Source organism: Austrofundulus limnaeus, unplaced genomic scaffold, assembly GCF_001266775.1.
Source record: "Austrofundulus limnaeus strain Quisiro unplaced genomic scaffold, Austrofundulus_limnaeus-1.0 Scaffold7, whole genome shotgun sequence".
Taxonomy (NCBI): domain Eukaryota; kingdom Metazoa; phylum Chordata; class Actinopteri; order Cyprinodontiformes; family Rivulidae; genus Austrofundulus; species Austrofundulus limnaeus.
In genome coordinates, this window is record NW_013952409.1 from 3746502 (window position 1) to 3768198 (window position 21697).

Genomic DNA, 21697 nt, shown 5'->3' on the forward strand with positions numbered 1-21697 from the left:
ATAAAACAAACTTTTTGTTGATCACTGTAGTAGATCTGTCATCTTTTATGGTTACTAAAGAGGAGAAAGAGAGTTGTGATCTGTGGTTTGCTTTTTTGTTGTGAAATATTAAGTCTTCTGCATGGTTTTTACAACTTATTTTTTTCTCCTGTTGGAATCTGCTCATGCAATTGTATTAATCTAAGTGTGCCAGTTCTCTGTTTTTACCTAAATAAGAGTACTCTAAGAAATGTGTGTTTGTTTATTATAATTTTACTGAAGAAAATTAAGGAAATCATTTTACCTTTTACATGACTTTTATTTTTTTTAAGTGGGATCAATACTTATTTTAAATGTAATCATAAAAACCTGTAGAAAGGTTTATACATTCTCAAACATTGTAAAATGCACATGTGCTGCTAGGTTTGATTCATCATTAAAGTCAGTTACTAATATCTTGCATTTTTATTCCTCCCCTCTCCACCCTCTCCTTATTGATCTGCTCTCTTTCTAAAGGACCCAGAGGAGATTGTGATGTTTAATGGATGCCCCCCACGGAGGTCGTTGGAGTCTTCTGAATCATAGATCCGGCATCAAGCGCATGCCTTTCAWTGTGGCAATGCGCTATCTCTAGACTGTGCTTCTTGAACCCTCCTATGGGGGGTGTAATTACTGCAAGTGGGGTTGTGAGGCTGAGCTTCCCGCTGTAGATAGAAATCTCCAAAATCATGTAGTGTTCCTTTCTCCAGAGAGGGGGGAGGGTGCACACTTGAGTCTGGCTTCATTTTTTATTCATTTCTGTTCATGTAATCAGAACAGATCTGTGCTCACTTGTTGAGTGTATGTGGCTGTGGGCAGAGAGAGTGAGGTGAGGAGAAAGTGACAGAAAGGAGAAAAAGAGAACAGGAAAGACGTGASAGAGATGGTCCTCCACACCACCCCATACTCCAGTGCCTGTCTGCACTTCCTGGATGGCTTGTCATGGAGCCTGGTGTTTCCCTGCTACTGGTTCCTGGACCGGCTCCTGGCCTCCTGCGTGGCCACTTCTCTGGAGAAGCGCCAGCGCTCCCAGGACCCCTGCTCCTTCCTCACCCTGTGTGTCCTGATTTCTGCACCCCTTTATCTGCTGCTCCTCCTTGCATCGCTCCCTTTTGCCCTGCTGGGGTTCATCATTTGGGCGCCCCTGCAAGCTGTTCGCCAACCATACCTGTACACCTACCACAGGTGAGTGTCATCCCAGACAATGTCTTCACAACTCCCAATTTTAAATGTCTTCGTCAGTGTCACTCTGAGTCAGGACAGCAACCCAGAATACAAATGCAGAGGCAGAAGCTGGGTCAAAATCAAATCACATTTACTGGCCAGAGGAGTAAGTGAGTTTAGAGGGTGTGTTTCTGAAGCCATGAATGTTGTATGCACTTGTGTGAATATCTGAAAAATGAGTCCGTAGAATCCAGTCCCCAAAAAGATAAAACCCCATAATTCAGCCATTGTTCAGAATATTGGTGTTGAATTGTTCATTCTGTGCAGCTCCAGGTTGTCCTTCAAGGGATCAGATTAGACGGGAGTGAGGGGTGGGGGGTGGGGGGTGGGAGCCACGTCGATGTAAACACCAGGAGGAATTTGGTTCCACAGTCTTCTCAAGGCCACATGGGGGGAGAGCCTAATCTGTGATCAATTGTTTGGGAACAGAAGAAAATGTTTTGGGTCAGACAGACAATAACAATTTTCCATCTGCCTTAATGTCCACTGGTACATCTCAATGTAGCGAATCCAATCAGACAAATAGTGTGGGCAATCCCACCGATCTGAGCTATCAGCTTTCTCCAAGATCAATTCCATCTGGCCAGCAAAGTCCAGGAACCACAGCCGGCCTGCGACCCTCAGTAGAACCACTTGCAGACCGAGTTCCAGCTCGCACAAGGCAAAAGTCTGAGTGCTGATAGAACGGCAATCCTTCATATTGGTCAGACAGACAGGAAATGGCCTGAATAGCCACCAACGCTGTTTTGTAGAAACACCAGGAGACCACCAAGCCAATCTGTAGAATCCAGTGATCAGAATCCAAATATATATCCAGAACAGAGGTCCCACCTTTGACATGTCCTCCCATGGAAGAAAACTTTGTTCCAAAAATTTATTAAGGGACCAGCTAACCAAATATATAAAAAATAAAACTATCCATAATTTCTGGTTTCGGGTGAAAACGTAGAGGAGGCTACCAAGCAGCAAAGCAGGGAAGATAAGGAAGGGCAGGAGAGAAGGTAAAAGTGTCTTACTCCTCCAAGAGCAGAACAAAAAAAGATATGAACCCAAATACAGCTGTGGAATGTCAATGATAAATCTTGAGAGAGCAACATGGCAACATGTGACTCATGTTGTCTGTTGAAGAATGCTCATGGGTTGACTGGGTTATTTTAGTGCTTTAGAATTAGCTTTTGCTAAAACTTTCAGTGCATTAGTGCTTTAGAATTAGGGGACCTAAATATTTGTTAGTGTTGTAGGGTTAGTGGAACTAATTTTTAGATTAGTGCTGCCCACCACTGCTAGTAGCTTTTATTGCAATGGCACTGTGTGGACATAGTGATGTTTATAAGAAATGCCCAGGCAATGAAAGTTGTATATTTAGTGCTCAATTGTTTAAAAGCCCAAACATATTTTTAAAACTACTAATTTTCTTTTTACTTCTGATATTTATTTATTTATTTATTTATTTATTTATTTATTTATTTGTCCAGACCAGACAAGAGCCTGTCAGAGCAGAGTCAGGCTGGACAAGATGGGCTTGGAGAATGGAGGCCACAAGGCAGAAGCTTCTGTTTCTGCAGTGCCAATGTGTGCCTCTTGCCAGACTCCCTGGCCAGGTTCAACAACTTGTCAGACACACACAGGAGAGCTCGCGAGGTCGGGAAGAGAATCCGTAATGGAGCCAGTCGACCCCAGATTAAAATATACATTGATTCACCGACCAACACCTCCATCAGGTGAGTGGAGTTTTCTCCAGAGTTCTGCTTGTTGCAGAGTCCAAATCAATACGTTTAAAACCTCTTCCTTTCAATTCTGTCATTTAGTGCAGCATCATTCAGCAGCCTGGCTACAGGTTTCCGCCGTACCTCCTCTCTGGATCAGCGTCCAGAGCAAACACACACCACCAACGGTCCGGCCGAAACTGAAATCGAACCCATCACCGAGTGCCCAGTTCATCCCTCAGGTGCCACTGACTGCCCTGTTCACCCCTCTGCAGGAGAGCAGGGCTGCACTGACTGCCCTGTTCACCCCTCTGCAGGAGAGCAGGGCTGCACTGACTGCCCTGTTCACCATGATGGATCAGACACCACAGCAGACTGCCCCCTTCACCCAACAGGGACTAACAGCAGCTCAGACTGTCCTGTTCAGAACTCAGGGGACGCTACAGACTGCCCCATGCATGCCACTGGAGGGCAAAGTGGCCCTGGCCATCATGACTGTCCCATGCATGGGGAGGGGATGCAGCAGAAACCACCTACAGACTGCCCGCTTCACACCTCAGGGGTTCAAATTAGCATCAGTGCTCCAGAACCAGAAGCCCAGGAAGAGGAGGCTGAGACTGGTAATCACCGGGAGTTGGCAGGAGGAGACATGGGCAGCATGACTGCCTCCCGGGAGTCCCTCACCCGTTACCATGGGGGTGACACCACCGTGGGGATTTCCTCCAATAACACTCTCTCTCATGTCCCACGTACATCCATCTTCAAGCGACCAGGACGGAATAAACGTCGTCATGGAGATGAGACGTTTGACCATGAGGTCTCTGCCTTTTTCCCTGCCAATCTGGACTTTCTGGCTCTGCAGGAAGTATTCGACCACGGCTCCACGACAAGACTGCGGCGGCAGCTGCACCGCTACTTTCCATACGTGCTCAGCGATGTTGGGCGGTACGGCTGGAAAGGCTGCTGTTCCAGGTTCAAATTCTTGAACAGTGGCCTGATGCTGGCCAGTCGCTACCCAATCCTAGATGCGCGGTTTGAGTGCTACCCAAACGGGAGAGGAGAAGATGCTCTTGCAGCCAAAGGGGCCCTGTTTGCCAAGGTTAGTGGTTTGACTTTTTCTACCAGTTGCTAGGGCTGTGTATTGGCAAGAATTTGGCGATACGATACATATCATGACAGAGGCGTCATGATACAATATATCCTGATATATTGCAATACTGTAAGCAAGGTGATATATTGCGATTTTTTGTCAAAAATTCTATTTAAAAAAACCTCTTACTGGAAAAATAATGAAAAACCAAAATTCATTGTCTCAGAAAATTCTAATATTACATAGACATACTTTTGATACATTTAGCTGTGTTCTGCTTTGAATGTATTTGATTTTGTTAGTTTCATATTTCTTATTTCATCCATGTTTTCAATTATTAGACTAATTTTGCCAATAAATAGTTTGAAAATATGTTTTGTCAGCTTTTAGTTTTTAATATTAATTTACAATATGGTCACCCAACACTTAACAATAGCCTTTATGTTGTCATAAAGTTCAGTAAACAGATGATATGAAGCTGCTGCACAGAGTTTCTGAGATCAGCTGACCTGCATAACTGTGGGTCGAACAGCAGGGCAGGTCCTGAAAATAAACAGTAAATAAATGGAGAAACTAAACAACACATTTAAAGCATTTTTGAAGCAAACACAGCAGGATCAACTTAAAGTATTTGGACTTTGATGCAATCAGCCGGACATTGAGAGCAACAGACAGAATTTTATGTCACGGGGGAGTGCCGAGCTCGAGACGCTAGACGCATGCGCTATATATATATATGCATGCTTGCCTTCCATAACGTTGGAAAAAAGAGCGCACAGACCCTTAATTTGTCTTAGAATACAGACACTCTGACAAATAAGTAACTGTTCGTAACCTAACCTCAGCTTAAAAGGCAGAGGGTGTCGGTATTTTCCACTCAGATTCAGCTATCGGAGCATGATGCTAATGTTTACTCACGATGCTAATGCTACCCTTACTCTCTGGCGCTCAAGAGGTAGAGGAGCCAAATGGGTGGCTCACTGCTGCCACCTAGCGGTCAGAGGCTGAACTGCAACTTAAAAATGAACGGCTGGCAGGAAAGTTGACGTTTTAAACCTTAATAAAAAATCGATACAGGGATTTAGAACATCGATACAGTATCGGGAAATGAAATATCGCGACATTTCAGTGTATCAATATTTCCTTACACCCCCCTACCAGTTGCTCTGCTCTGATTTCCCTCATGGTCGTAGAGATTCAGGCTGAAGCGGGAGTGGTGAAAACATTCCACTAAAAAAACTATATAAAGCTTTAATCAGACAACCTTATGTTTTACATCATGAAATAACTAAAACATTTCAGAATAATTTGAACTAAAAGGTCAGTAAAGAGAGCAGTGGAGAAATGATTACCAATGACTTTGATCTATTTTAAGAATAAACTTAGGTTTTATCACATCTTAGATACATTCTGACCTTTTCTATAATTCTTTTTCCTTGACAGCTATTTTAGTCGCTCTTTAAAAATATCTAAAAACCTCCCTTCTCTTCTTAATTTGRGGAAAACTGAGCTGCATTTGAGCTTCAGCATCTCTATGGGTTTAATTTTGTGTTTCTACTGCAGCAGATATTTGTTCATGCTCTGATTGCTGCTTGTTGCTCAGCTGGACTGTGATCTTGTTGTCTCTGATGCTGCTCTGTGACTTTGGTAGACATCTCCATAAATCTGCCCATTAAGTCTATTTATACCACAATAATAAAATTGTGAATAAATGTGTGAGGAAAAGCTGGAGGGTCAAAGCTAAAATGACCTGCCAGCTGCCTGTATTTTCCTTAGCATGGTTATAAGAATTTCATGTGCAAAACTAGATTTAAAGCATGATTTTTTTTCTTATTGTTGCAAGATGTTAAAATCTTTATGGTAATATCCAACAACTTWATTCTATAATGAGTGTTTTGTCACTATTGTTAAAATTTATTTAGCATTTTTTACTTGATTGTAGTGACTTTTTTAATGAGACAAGAATGAAATTAACTGCTTTTATATATGTTTGCTGCTTTTTTGATATTAGGAGTRAAACAAATCTGACATGTGAGTCAGCTTGCTGTGGCAGCCCAGAAGAGAGCAGCCAGAAAAACTAAAGAAAAATAAATGCTGCTTCTTTAATGAGAGCTTTTAAGCTGTAATGCATTAAACCATTACTGAACAGAGAAACATCCTGCTATGATTCAGTTTGTTGTCTGTTATTGTGTGAATAGGAGGAAAAAGCATTAATCAGGCACTTTCAGCACTGAGAGACTGGTCATGTATATATTTTGCAATTTGCTGTACAATGTTGATGCTTCCATACAAACCCATTAAATTGGTTGTGTTTGTGACACGTTCTGATGCACAGCGAAGGGATCTCAGTTACAGTACCTTTGTGATCTTCCACAACCCTTTTTTTTGCTGCAGTAGCAGCAGTCCTTATAATATTGTATAATAGCCAAACAGAAAAAAGCCTCTGTGTTGAGTTTAAAGCTTTTCAGTGCAATGAATCACTCCAGAAGCAACACCGGCCAAAAGAAAAGGGGCTTTGTGTAAATATGTGTGCATTTAGTGAAGTTTGACAGTGTGTGAAATCATTATCAGCCATATACTGTGACTGGCAGGATRTGAATCAGATCCAGTTCAGCACATAAACAGATGCAGGTGATAGATACATGTAAAGACACACTCATATGTGTCTTTACATGCCCTAACGGATCTCAGATCTAATAAAGACATGCTACATCACAGCTTGCAYGCTGACAGCCTCATCCTGTTTCCTCGCTGCCCGCTGCCTGCCGGGGCTGCTTACAAGCTGCTTCACTTTCTTGTAGCGCTGCCTCCGTGTATGTGAGGTCACTCCCGGTCACATTYGTAAGGTGGCTGTGAGCCAGCTGGCAGGTAAAAGTCTCAGTGAAAGCTGCAACGTGAGGGGGGAAAAAAAGCAAGCAATGTTCTCCCTAAGCTGGATTATTTCTGCTCTGAATGGTTACACGTCAGATGCTTCTCCTCAAAATACTGAATACACACATATTACTGCTATGATGTAAAAAAAAAAGCATCAAAATGTGTGGCAGCTCAAAATGTATAAATTCATTTCAAACATGCATTGTAAAGTCTTTTGAAGTTATTTTAAWAAACACTAATCACTGACCATTAAAATGAGGAAATTTGGAGGTTTCTTTTMTATTAAAATAGTCTGTTATTTTGTAAAACAGCATTGACGGAATTCACTTAAACAAAATGATAAATGAAATGTTCTGTATAAAGGCTAAAGCTGTTGAACATTAAAAAGCAGACCATATTTAATTGTAGGGAGATGAAAACCTCAATTTAAAAACAAATCAAAACCTTAAAACATAAGAATAAAATACTTCAGTACTATTTTAAYAATTACGTAATACCCCATTTAACTAATTCTCATAAACACCAATTGTTAGCTTTTAAAAACAAAAAAGTCCATATGAGGAGATATTTTATTGTTTAAAAGAAATCTTCACCTCAATTTTTATGCAACACAAATGTGCATTCATTTAAATGTATTTRTAGAACTGAGAATGAGTTAAAGTACACTTTAAACTTTTGTTTTGGTTTCAAAGCCAAAGTATAGATTTAACCAACTCCACTAAAAGCAATCCAACTCATAAAAATAAGAAGAATYCTGAGTAGTTGTAGAAGCAGGATGGAAAGTTCACCAGGAACATGGATGCAAAAAAAAATTAAAAAATAAATAAATAAAATCCACATGTCAAGATCCTGAGTGTGTTTCATTCAACCAGCAAACAGCACAGAGCTGGAGAGCAAACAGCACAGTTAATAGGTGTCAAACTGAATGTCCTGCTTCACTTCTAAAAGCAAATGAAGGAAGTTAAGGAAACAGTCACAGTGTGTGACTCGTGCTTTATCATCTAAATTAAAGGATGTAAACACAGTGGCAGTGAAGGTAAATTGCACAGCGGATGCAGCTTCAACTAAGAGTCAAAACAGATCAGAAATGTAAAACAGTCAAATCTAGCTTTCATTTGCAGAGAAAATCACAACCTCATGATATAACTCGGGTTTTTCACCCTTAAACTTTTACTTAGTTTGCTAGAAAATATRAAACCAGGCATTACAAACCTTGACATTTTCATTGAGATGCATAATGAATGTGTTTCAAGTAGCTTTTTTTATTATTTTTATTGGAAATCAGCTTCATATTAATACAGGCTGATGTTGATAAAGTCATTTAATCATTATATTCATAATTATAAAGTAAAAACTTATATGTCAGCTTCTGCATTCCATGTGTGAGATTTCTAAGCTTTATGATTGCACATGCTGTTCAAATAACATCCAAATGTCAGGTTTGGTGAGAAAAGATGCAGAGATGCTGACTTGACTCGAGGACTGGAAGCAGGAAGAGAATTTAATAAAAAAAATGAATCAAGAGTTGACGGGGCAGCATAACAAGACACAAAGACACAAGGAGCACTATCTGGGAGACAAACAGCAGAACTGACTGCAGTGAAAACTATTGATCACCTTGTTTTTTTTTTGTACTTTCTCTGTAACCTGTCCGCCTCGTGGCCACCTGCAGGCTTTGATCTGCCTGCTGCTGACTCTTCATCACTCTTCATCCCTCAGACGTCTTGGCAGCTTCCCAGGGCGRGGCCCTCTCTTCCCTCCCGTGAACCTCCAGCTGGCTTCACTGCCAGCTGGGGTGCATCTTATTAGACGCAGTTCATTTGAAGCACCTGGTGTTCACGCTGTGTTTGTCTTTGTGCTGACCAGATGATTTGATTGTTTTGTGCATTTGAAACACATTGCTTTGTTGTTATAATTGCTGTCGTGTTTATTTGATGTTTCACTGGGTTTACTGGGGTGTTTTTGCATCATTACGTGAACAATGTTCAGTCAGCGCTCCAGTTTTTCATCTCTGTGATGTACACTGTGTTGAACTGCAACCATTTCAAAACCTAAAGCAGACTGATACCAAATATTTTTACTTTCACCGAACATTATGCAACTCTGCATAATTAGTCAATATAGTTTGGCAGGAGGTTTAGTTTAATTTACCTGTTAAATGAGACAAAATCAACCACAATTATCCTTTGCTATTTTCTCTTGATTAGTTTGTTCCAATTGTGAACAATTTATAGCTCAAGTCATATTTCAGTGTCTTGCAAATGTAACTCWAGGGACACACACACTTTAATGATTTCCCCATGGAGGTATTTACCTGGTGAATGGCAGCAGGTCAACAGCATAAATCTGAATTGTGATGCACTGGAGAGATGGATGAGGAGGCAAAAGGTGGAAAAGAAGAAAGAAAAACTATTAATTAAAAAGGTTTCCCTGAAGAGAGAAAAGCCAACACTGGCTCTGTAATTAAAGCATTTCAGTCCCAACATTTATTCCCCTCTCATAATTATTTGAAACTACTAAGTGCAAAGCTGAGAAGTCACGTGTGTTTGTGAGTAAATACACAATTTGAATGCATCACTATGGATTAGATCTGAAAATAGGGACAGGCACAAATCCAGATTGAATAATGGAAATCAGTGGGAGGCCTTAAAGCCTCTAATAACCTGTGGGACCTTCATTCACTTCAGACATTACAGTTTATTGACTCAGATTATTTCCCACTTAGGTTCCAAAGTGATTTAGTAGCCCATTTGTGAAGCTTTGTCTTTTTCACTACAAAACACTCACTGTGGTGTTCAAACTGCTTTTTATGATGTAGTTGTCGTTACTTAATTTCTTCAACACACGCAGGACTAAAGATGCAGCCGGTTAAACTCGAAAAGTAAACAAAAAATATGAAACTCTGAGTCATGCACTAAATTGCCCTGATTTCTAATTTGTCTCCAGAATAGTTCTTCGAAATCAGGAATCAGAATTTTTTATTCAAGATGAATTTTGGCTCAAAAACTTTACCTCAATATCTGTAATCTTACATGATTTTATACAATCTTATGTGGCAGCAATCTTTGACTCCAAATGCCAGTCATTTACAGAAATACATCCAATTATTACTTTTTTTCATTAAAATCTTCCAATTTTATATTTTACAGCTTTGACTTGGATCGCCTGATCAAATACTTATTTCCCACTTTACCTGTGTCTTTTTTTAAACTTAACTTTAAACTTTAAGCTAAACTGAGGCAGAGAAGCTCTGCCCACCTTATTTGCATAATGAGGCAGAAAATACATAAGGAAATGCAAACACAGGAAACAGAAATGTAAAAGCAACACAAGGAAAAAAATACTTGAGAGAAAAATTATTAAAAAATAATATATCATCATATATATCATTTAAGAGACACAAATGCATGTACAAGTAAAAGGAAAAATAAAAATAAAATAAYGTTTTGAAAACAGTAAATGTAAGTTATGTTTTAAAATTTATAATTTCGTGGAACTATGCTGGAAAAATAAGGTCAATTAAATTATAAAACATGAGGTAAAGTTCTCCCTTTTAAATTTAATTGATGCATAAGTGTATTTATTTATTTATTGGTCCATTMATATATTTCTGCATTTATTTCTAATTATGTCAGATTCAGTCCTGCATACGCACAGGCGAAGACATTATCAAAGTGAATGCAATTTCTCAGAGATGGCATTGATTGGACTGATTTATTTTATTAGTTTAAGCAATGACAAATATCTATTTAAATGCTCTCATGTTCTTGGACTATCGTGACTACAAAACATTTAATGAGGATATCACAGCCTTCATTATAGACTGGATGACAAATAATGTTTGTTCATTTAAAGAGACAAACAAAACTTCAACACATCTGTCACTCCAGTCCTCCTCTCTGCTGTCATCCTCACAACAAATCAGCTCCTTTATTTTTAAGTGAAGTGATCAAACTCATGTGAGTAATGTGAGGTGAAATCTCAGACTCCATGTGATGGAAAAGTTAAAATAATTATTTACAGCATGCTCAGAGCTTTTATAATCAGGCTTGCTCGGCTCGGTTGGCTGTGAAATCACCTCTCTCAGCTCGTTGCAGTTCTGCTCTGTTCTGTCTCAATGCCCTGTAATGAGAGGAAGTCGGGGAAAGTTTCTCACACGCCGACTCATTTGCCTTTTCATTTCAAAAGAAATCCAGCTAATTATGCCTTATTTGTATTCATAAATAAGTTTAAAAAAGAATCATTTAAGTATCACCTGCTTCCTGTGGAGGATTTTCTTCATTYTGCTCACAAATAAACCTGGGTCTCTGCGTGCACATCAACTTTTGCACATGCCTTGGATTATAAACACTTATTGAAAGTCCACTATTCCTTATAAGCATGGCTGTGCACGTATACATGTGCAGAAGAATCCCCTCAGGTCTCTTGTCAGTTTCAGGGTCCACACACACCTATTGAAGCATGCATAAGCTCCTGAAATATTAATACAGAGTGTGGCGTGTGGGTAAAGGAGAGCACTGAGGGAGAAAACTGAAACTGAAAAGGAAGAAATGGAAAGGAAAAACATACTTGTGTTTTTATTTAAATCTTTAAAAAATACATAATTACTGAAGAGCTAATGTGTGTTGAAATAAATTATAGTGTTTGTCARCTCTCTGGCCWTTACACTAAKCTAAAAAGTAAAAATCAAATCATAWMTCRTCCCATCGAGCTCTAAACATTGAGCTATTCCTCTAAATGAGAGCTGACAAAGATTACTAACGGTCTTGAATGCAAATGTGTGAGTTAAGAGAGCCATAGCGATGATCTATCCCTAAGATGTCTTGCTAGAATTAGATCTCATTACATATTTTATTTACGTACTACACTGAGATGCATGACTAAAATGAAAATAAAGTCATGCTAAAATCCCAGAGACTCCCAATTCTAATGGAATGAAAAGAGTCTGACAATGTAAATATTTCTTCAGGCTRTTTTCAGACTAATGTGGTGAAATCTTTAACAAATCAAACAAGAAACATAATCACCTTAATCAGTTGTGTTTTAGAAACAAACAGAACTAGAGAAATTGTGTTTCCTGTAAAAAAAGCTCATGTGAATGCTTGTTGCTGAAAACTTTAGTTGAAAACTAATGTTTATTTTTGCAAGATAAATTTGAAATGAAAAAAGCATAAAAAATAAGCACAAAAAGAGAAATTGGCATAAGAATAGCAGAAAGAAACAGGATTGTATCTTAAWGAGCAGAAAAAGTCTACAATWAGCATAAAAACAARCTAAAGGTAGAAGACACAAGTTGAATGTAGCACCCAGATGTTGAAAGGAGTATAAAAAAATTGTCTAATTAGAAAGAAAATATATATTTTTAAAGTGACATTTGTTGTAAAATAGCTAAAACAGCCCAAATGTGAAGTAAAACTGTTATGATTCTGTCCCTGTCTGCTCTGATCATGCCTCAGTTTAGTTTTATTATCTTATTTCATGTTCCAGTTTCTCCTCATGTTCTTGTTCCCAGCCTTACAGCTCACATCCAGCTCCTGCTCATTGCTCTCGCCCCTCCCTTCATAGAAACCCTAATCAAGCTCATTTCACTCACCTGTTTCCTGCAGTATAAAATCCAGTCTCACTCTCCAGTTTACTGCCAGATTATCATCAGCTTGCCTGTGGTTCTCCAGCGGTTTCAGCCATGTCTCGTTTTTTGCCTTTTGATACCGACCTTGTTCTGGTCCCCTGGTTCAACGATTCTCGCCTCAGCCCCTAACGGATTATACAGTACCTGCCATCTGCTTTACCTGTAACGACTCACGCCTTGCTTCTTGGGACTCGTGCTCTTTGCCTCGCCCCTGATCGGTATCTCCAGCCATCTGACCACCTGGATCTYGACCCATGCCTGTACCACGGATTATCAGAACTTGCCTTTTTAGACCCAAACACTCCAACTAAACTAATGGTATGTCACCGCACCGTGCTGGAATGCAAACCCTTCCATCAAAGTTTCTGTCTGGAAACAGGTTAGTGGCTTTAATTCTTTGGAAAGTCCTCCATCGTTCTGCCACTAATCTGAATTTCCTGTTTAGATTTGACGAGAATCCGGTCAAAGCACTTCCTGGTTCATTCACCTCTGTACAATAAACTGTAAAACTTTGTCTTGGTCCGGTGCTTATTCAGAACTCAAAACTGTTCAATCAAAAAAAAAAAAAACAACTAAAATGTAGCTGGAAATTCCTAAATTAGCATAAAAAAGATCAAGTTTTTCTGAACAGACACTGCAACTGCCACAAATGTGAAAGTAGCTCTAAACAGCTAAACATTAGCTATAAATTGCAACAAACAGCTGAATAAACAACTGCAAGAAGCTCAAATTAACCAAAAAAAGCACAAGTAGAAAACAGCAGAATAGCAAAAAGAAGCAGCTAAAATAGCAGAAAAATGCTAAAATTAGCAAGAAAAAGTTAAAATTAGCGCAAGGAAGTTAAAAAGAGCAAAACCAGAACAAAAAGTTGCAAGGTTCTGAAGGGTTTTAAGACCGTTAAAAACAGCGCCAGTCATCTTAAGGGAAAAATGTAGCCGAAAAAAATGAAATGGCTAAAAGTATAAATACTGTAGCTGAAATGCCAAAAGTCACAGCCGAAATGTCCCAAAGGAATTAAATGTTTTGATATTTCAATTAAAAGTGGCACAAAAATTGAGGAACGAGATATTTGCTGAACACACAGAAGAAATTATCTCAATAGTGTGATTGTGAAACATTCACACAAGTGTTTTGTTAAATTTACATTTTCCTGGCTGATGAATTGTGATCCAAACACTGGTGTAGAGTGTTGTAATGCTTCTATTTTTTAAATGAGTTGTCATGTTTGTGTTTGCCAGTTTTGATTAACTGTGGTGACCATCTAAACTCAATTTAACTCCAGAAGTTAATTAGTTGTAGATCAATGTGTTCTTGAGACCAGCACAAACAAATGAACACACACACAGAGACATGGGTAAAATCATTATTGCTGATTTAGCGGTTTGGTAAACATCTTTCTTGTAAAATTAGAACCACTGCCAGATAGCTCCAGTGCTTCTTTATTTAACAAGTTAGTCCATCACTGATCATTGGCTCTTGTTGGGTCTGGTCTTGTCCACCTCTCATAATACAGWATCTCTTTTATAGGTGGGGCAGAATTGAGTTTTTCCTCTCTGTTTCCTGAATGAGGATGGGAGTGTGCTGTCTGAGTGTGGGAGAAATGAACCTCCCAGTGAATTAGATGCAGACACTAATGATARAAGTGGAACATTGAGCAATGCTTCRCCCACCCATACTTGAAAGGTTGTGATCACAAATTCAAATTGCTCTCATGTGATGCACTCTTTCCCAAATCTGGTCAAATCTCAGCTGAAAGGGAGTGTTTAACTATTGACAAATTTTTCCCTTTTTAGACCAAATTTATCCTTATCATTTCAAATGGTTTTTAATCTGTTTTCTCTGAAATAATCAAGACATCAGCAGCTCATTGTAARTTTGAAAACACTAATATCCTGGCTAATTGCATCCCCTATTAGGAAAGTTAATCCATCATCTGATACATTTAATTTGCATCAGTCTTTTTCACATTTTGAGCTTGACCACTTTAACCAAACATTCATTATTTGAAGAGTAGATGAATTTGTGATTCAAATACCAAGTGGGAAATCTGTGGTCTGTAAAGTGGTGCACTAACTTGTTTGGTATTAAAGTAAACCTTCAAGAGGTTTTTAACACAAGCCAAAAACAAATCCTATTGTTAGCAGCTTTTTTTTTCACCATTTGTCTCAGTGAGTGTGCCATCCATTACGAGAAGCTTTTGATTCATAAGGGGGAAAACACTTTTTAATTTCTTTATTGTATTGTACTTTTTTTTTAAATGCACTTTTTTAAAGAGACACCAGACAAGAAGTGTTAGGAATCCATTGTGCATTGTTCTCTTTTTCTTTCCTTTGTGTTTACAACTTTCTTGTGTCGGAGGATCCTTGCAGACTGGTCGATGATGACTCTTGAGTCACGCCAGCCTCAAGGTCAGAGAGAAATGATGAAATATTTTTAACAAACTGCACCAACAGTTTCAAAGTTGGTGTTCAAAGCTTTAAAATTTTGACATTTAAACCGAGCATTTCTTTCACATCGATCACATATAATGAAAAACACCAGCAAATCCATGTTTGACCTGGTGTTTCGTAAAGGTTTGTGCAAGTGTTGGTTTTTATATCAGGACTATTCAACTAAATCACTCTGGGGGCCACAGACCTGCGGCTCAGGGGCCGAACATCCAGCAAGTAAAGTCATTCTGTAAAGAAAACAAGTATTACAAAGATCTGTTACCTTTGAAATAGTTTATTTTGCTGTATTTAATCATGGATACAACATACAGAACCCTAAGTAATAAATGTAGTGATAGTAAAACAATATCAAATGCAATGATGACACATTATGCCTCCTATTTAACACAAATATTTTGACATCTCTGATTTGCCAAATTTTTTAACCAATTTTATTTCCACTTTCATAGTTTTGTCTTCAACTGCTTGCAGTTTTAACTGTCTTAGATATTCATAGAAATGTGTTTTACCAGCTTCTAGCCAAGACTCAGACATTTCTAGACACCAAACATGTCTATGTTTAACTAAAAGAACTCACTGGGGGTTTGGACTTAAGAGATGAATGAACCAATTGGCGGGCTGCATTTTGGTGGCCCGCGGGCCGTTAATTGAATAACCCTGTTTCACACAATAAAAAAATTACAACAATTCAAGCAACGTGCAGAAGACCAACACTCACCAACAGTGAATGTTTAAGTTTTAGGCAAAGCCTCGCAGCATTCATTGTGAAATATTTTTCATTGAAATTTAGAACACAAATAATATATTTATAACATTTATAGAACACAAATAATATATTTATAACATTTATAACATTGACTTAAATATAGTTTTTTTTTGTTGTTGTTTTAAGAAGGTCATTTCTTTATAGTGGCCATTTTAAATTGAGGTATCTTCAAAAGTTAATCAATTGTGGATCTTTATCCAGTGATTAATTCCTAAAAGTTTAAGGGTGTATTCACACCTGACACATTTGGTCTGCTTCAAATGGACCAAAGTTCATTTTCCCTGTTGGTCCAGACCTTTTATCCAGGTGTGAACACACCCTGGTGCGGACAAGTGGACCAAAGGATTTTCCTGGTGTGAATACACCCTTAAAAATATCTCATGTTTTTCTTAGATTTTGGTACCAAACCAATGCAAGGTTGTCTGCTCTACATCTTAAAGCAKAATTCAGTTTCTCCCCTCTGTTCATTTATCCATTTTGGACCATCAGCATGTCACATTCGTGGAGGTTAGAGGAAACTGTTGCACAGAGCCAAACCTGCTGTCTTGYTAACAGATGCAGTCACATCTCTCACCAACATGCTGTTAGTGTCTTTGGAACAGATGGTAATCAAGACATGTAAGTGCAACATGACACTCAGAGGCCAGCTGCTCCACTGGTAAATTCATAAATAAACTRTAAACATTCCTGGGTTCTTTGAAGAAAAACTCTGCCATACATTCGTCTTTTAGAGCACTAATAAAAGCTTCACATTAAAAGCACCTTGTTTATTGCTTTAAAGTGAGCAAGTGCCACTTTTTTCTAACTTCATACTACTGACGTTAAGTACAACTTAGAAAAGAAGCCCTCCTTGAGGATGTATTCGGATCATTTTAGCGAGTGGAATGCTCCTGTGTTTAGAGCTGTTTTGAAACTACGACCTCAAGCAGAGATGTTTGCAGTCTTGCAACAGATCTGTTCCTCCCAGACGCCTTCACACTTCAACATATCTACCCGGCAATCATCTTTTCTCTCTCTGTGCAACCCTTTATTCCTGCTTATCAGTCAGCATCCACCCACCGACTCTTCAGAGCTGCCAGTCGCAGCCTCGTTGTCCTTCAGGACTCTTCAGCACTGTTGCTGAAGGTGTCTGATTAAATCTCCGGTGATGCTGTTTTGTTGTTGCTCTCATTTTGTTACTTGAAGAGTAGAGAAATTCGGTGTTTAAAATGTATCCATAAAGTTGAGCAAATTTCTTTTCTGTTGCTCTGTTTTAGTTTTCTTGAATTCACTCGCATCCATCCGTCAGTTTCCTCCAGCTGCTTGTCCATGCAGGGTCACAGAGAGCTGGTGCTTGTCTCCAGTGGTCCTTAATGACACCCTGGACTGCCCACCGTTCCATCACAGGGAGCAATCTGTCAGTTGGAGTGAAGTCGGGAAACAAAGTCAAATCATTGTTCTGATTATTGTCCACCTTACAGAGTTGTATCTAGTTAAACTAACCAATAAAAGAGGGACACRTCTTTTACACACAAAAATGTCTGACATGGAACGAAATTTTTATGAAAATAAATTTAAGGATTGATCTGATATTAAACTTCAGATGTGCCCATTTCTCTCATCCAAAATATAAATGGAATGCACAAAATAAAACTGAATATTATCTCAGMAGATGATGGATAATTATGATTGCCGTGGATAAAGAGCAAGTAAAATTATTCTCTAGAAAAATCTGCATAAAAGCAYATAAACAGGGGCGATTAAAAGCAAATATTTCACTTTCAGCACATCACAGATTTGTCTTTTTCTCATCCTCAGAAGTGATGAGTGAMCTTTAGATATTTTCTCTGTTTCTCATCACAACAAGCAGATAGGCCGTGTTGTAAAATCAATGATAGAATAGTAGAAACTAGGACTCCAGTGTGTGAAACTGGAAAAAAAGTTAAATTCCTTTACTTAAGAAGTAAATGTATCTGATGGAGTGAAGAAAACATCAACAAGATCATAATCACATTATGCTAGGTGTAAAAGAAAACCAAGAAGGACACCAAWCCACTGTACGATCTCAGCTGAGTTTTGAACGGGCAGCTGTGAGGCAACAGCTGGAACCACTGCACCCTGCCACTCTGACAGTGAGGCTCTGTGTTGGGTTGATCAGGGTCTGTTCAGCTTTAATGAAAAACTTTTTAGTCAATCACTAACCACTGTACCGCCTGAAAGAATCACTCACCATTTTAAAAACATACTCTCAGTATTAATGTAAGGGCCTTTTGTTTTGTTTTGTTTCTGCTGAAAGAAAAATGTTTCGCGCTCCAGCAACCTCTGCAGACCATTCATTAATCTGAACAAAATGTCAGAACTCCTAATGTTGGGCCCATTGTTGGTGGAAGCGAGTGCTGATCAAATAGTGTTCAGCACTATTTTTTTTTTGCGATGAAATGCTTTTTGATGATTTAAAGCATAAAAATATAAAAGACAGAAAAAAAGCTGGAGATAAAAGCAGCTCTGTAAGGCTGGCTGGCTTCACAGCAGATGCTTGGGGTTTGTGGAGCATCTGCAGAGCGTCAGTATTTTTGTTTTGTGTGCAATGATTAGAGATGCAGCTTAAACTGTATTCTGCCATGTACTATCTGAATTCTCTCTCTTTTTTTTTACATAAATCCCAACAAGTAAAACGTTTTGGGGTCATCATGCTAATGTTATATAAGCAACAGTATAGTTTCTATTTGTAGGAGTTATGTYGCAGAGATTTATAATGTTATTATGGAAGAAGCATGTTCTCAAGAATGACTTTAATTATCATATTATATATTTACCTCACTGCTCTTACATCACACACCTTAAATGCTGTAATTAAATTCCAGCTTGTGTGTAAATTGTCCCTCAGGATCTCTAATGTTTCTCCTCACTCTAAATGATCTAATCATGTCGTTGTCAGCTGACTTGCTTCATGCAAACACACTCATTAATTTTTTTATGGGGCCCGTTTGAACACATCAGAGTGACATCGTGTCCTGTTTCATCCCTGTAGGTTCATGTGGGCACCTCCCATCAGGAGCAAAGGGTTGTGGGATACCTCACGTGCACGCACCTCCACGCCATTGAAGGTAAGGCAGCATTGGGTCTTTGTGTGACAGCAGGGTTTTCTCAAACATTTCAGCTTCATGTTTGTGCCTGTATGTGCTGACGCTCGGACAAACGAGCGCGTCAAAACCCACGTGTACCTCATCCTGCTGTTCCCATGGTGACTGCCTCAAGCTGTTTAAGGCGTCACAGCCCTATTTAAAGCCTCCGGTCAAAGCCACGCTCATTTTTTACCAGAGACACATCTACCACCACCCCCCACCACCCTTTCTCTTTTTGCCTGCTATTCTGGGCTTGTCCCACGCTTGTTGTGGGCCTAAATATAGCACAACCAGTGTCGTTTCAAAAGATACAACCAAGATAAACCCCTCAAAGGTGAGAGGGGTTGGATGGAGTCAGGGAAAACAGGGAGTGAAACAAATGAGAGACCTGAGGGAAAACAGAGCTGTGTGTGATGTTCATGATGCAGAAGAACTGATAACTGGAGCTAAAACTGTAACAGCTGCCTGGGCTTATGAGCGGCTTTAGTTTTAGTGTAGTGCAGGTGTGCAGGAACAGCTGGTGTTTCAGGCGTTTAACACATCTGTCACTCCTCTGACATCTATGAACTTAAAGCCGAGGTTTATCCCTGCAATCACCTTTATTTAAGATAATTATGTAATTTTGCAGAACTTTTGTAATTTTGAGAAAAAGATATCTTAACGCTTTCTGAGGCAAGAAATAAATGCTATTAGATAGATAGATAGTTTATTGTCATTGTAGGAGCCATTTATCCTTTCTGGTGTTTATTGCCACCAGGGGGCGTATTTAATTTTGAGTTCTGAGTGTCTGATGGGGGGATGGGTTATTTAAGGTCAACCATGATTCTGTTCAGGTGTTAATAGGTAGAGGCAAATAGTTTTCTACTGTGCTTGGTTTTGGATGTATGTCGAATTTATGTGGATCTTAAGGGAAACAGTGAGACAATGGACATTGTACTGAAAATAAATGACTTTATTTTATGTCAAACGGAAGATCGGCATGCTGAATCTTAATTGAGCGCACGTAAAACCAATGCCTTTCAAGAACAACCRCCAGTAGCCTAAAATATAGGATTTTAGCCGCTACAGTCATTGTACAGAGCACAATGAAATGACAGTTCAGAACATCCATTCAGAAGAAGACAGAACATAACAAACATAGGAGAACAGGTGCTCTGGGTCATGCTGCCACTGACCCTGCACAAAGCAAGGATCATCTGAAAACATCATGAGGAGGCACAACCCTTAACATAAAAACTAAAAACCACACAAATTATACAATTATGATAATTGCTTTTGATTATTTGCAAGTATTTTTCATTTTATATTTATTTATATTAAATAAATACTTCCCAAATAGTTAGCCAGATTGGTGTTAGTGAGCCAACAGCCTGAAATAAATCGTTCTTACTTTTTTTTTCTCCACACATTTTTCTTATATTAAACGTTTTCCACACCCAGGCAAATGTACAATAAGCACGCCCTCAACGTCATCAAGTTTAGTCCATTGTAGAAGCATTTAGTAAAACATACAAAAATATGCAAATGTAAAACAAATTAAAATAAAATTTTCAGATGTACTTTAGCTGCAGCCAGGAGTAATCAAAGACAAAACAACCTTCTCACCCTTCAATATCCTGACACCTCTGTGTTTCTCACATTCTCATCTATTCATCTGTTCTCTCTCATGATCTCATCCGTCGCCTCCCTCTGCTCACCTCCTTCCCTCCGTACCTAACGACAGTTTATCAGATTCTCTGGCTGCAGTGGACTGATGCAAACGCTGCCAATGAAAGAGACTCAGTATTGTCACTAATATTAGTAACACCACAAGTAAACTAACAAACTGTATCAACTTAGGAAGATATGAAAACAAAAGAAAGAGCCCTCTGGATTAGCCTGTTTTGGTGAACAATGTTCCGACTTCAACATGCTTTGTTGTTGTTCCATGTTCCTATCCAGGCGATGCATCAGTCCGCTGTGAGCAGCTGGACCTGTTGCTCCAGTGGGGGGCCGAGTTTCGTCAATCTGCATCTCAACCACCTGAAGGAGAGAAGGTTCTGGAAGACCTGGTGGCCTTTGATGTCATGCTGGGAGACCTGAACTTCGACAACTGTTCTTCAGGTGTGCAGAGCTTTTGAATCGGTGCATTTCAGATCATTTTCTCTCATTTATAACCGGTCCACATGGAAACACGAGGCAGGATTCTGTTCTCAGTGTCAGCAGAGGAATGTGGAGACCCAGCCGTCTCACACTGTGAGATATTATTATAAAATATTAATGATTCGAGCATGAATAATAAAACCTTATAGAATTGAACTAGAGCGTGTAATATTGTTATTAACTCCAGGGCTTTTAATTTGAAAAACAAACTGAGAGGTGTTTACAGTTCTTGATTGTATTTTACACAACAGCACATACATACATACATACATACATACATACATACATACATACATACATACATACATACATACATACATACATACATACATACATAAAAAGATATTAGCATTTTGACTGAACTCAATGCCTTCATTACTGCAAACAAAGCCCTGATTTATCCATCTGTTTCTCACTCTATCCTTCCATCACTTGTGAATAAGATATTTTAATTCCTCTGCTTGAGGCAGAAACTCCCATTGACACAGTTTTGGTTACTTTGAGAAAACTGTTGACTTTGTCTTTTTTTTTCCAGAGGACAAACTGGAGCAGCAGCATGCACTTTTTACTCAATACAAGGACCCGTGTCGCCTGGGGCCAGGGGAGGACAAACCATGGGCTCTGGGTGATGCATCACACACACACACACACACACACACACACACACACACACACACACACACACACACACACA

At 39.0% G+C, this 21697-nt stretch overlaps 1 protein-coding gene and 1 long non-coding RNA gene across 2 annotated transcripts in view; both read left to right on the forward strand.

The window, feature by feature from the left end:
- Positions 1–21697, forward strand: part of smpd3 (sphingomyelin phosphodiesterase 3) — a 55471-nt gene that overhangs the window by 27567 nt on the left and 6207 nt on the right. Inside the window, exons 2-7 of the mRNA XM_014033110.1 lie at positions 496–1203; positions 2718–2963; positions 3051–4047; positions 18768–18843; positions 20803–20964; positions 21539–21628. Of these exons, the coding sequence (XP_013888564.1) occupies positions 902–1203; positions 2718–2963; positions 3051–4047; positions 18768–18843; positions 20803–20964; positions 21539–21628 (1873 nt within the window). The 5' untranslated portion in view covers positions 496–901. The remainder of the gene's footprint in view (positions 1–495; positions 1204–2717; positions 2964–3050; positions 4048–18767; positions 18844–20802; positions 20965–21538; positions 21629–21697) is intronic.
- LOC106536306 (uncharacterized) lies at positions 12250–13055 on the forward strand. The gene is made up of 2 exons (XR_001312545.1): positions 12250–12920; positions 12987–13055. It is a non-coding gene; the product is annotated as an uncharacterized LOC106536306 (long non-coding RNA).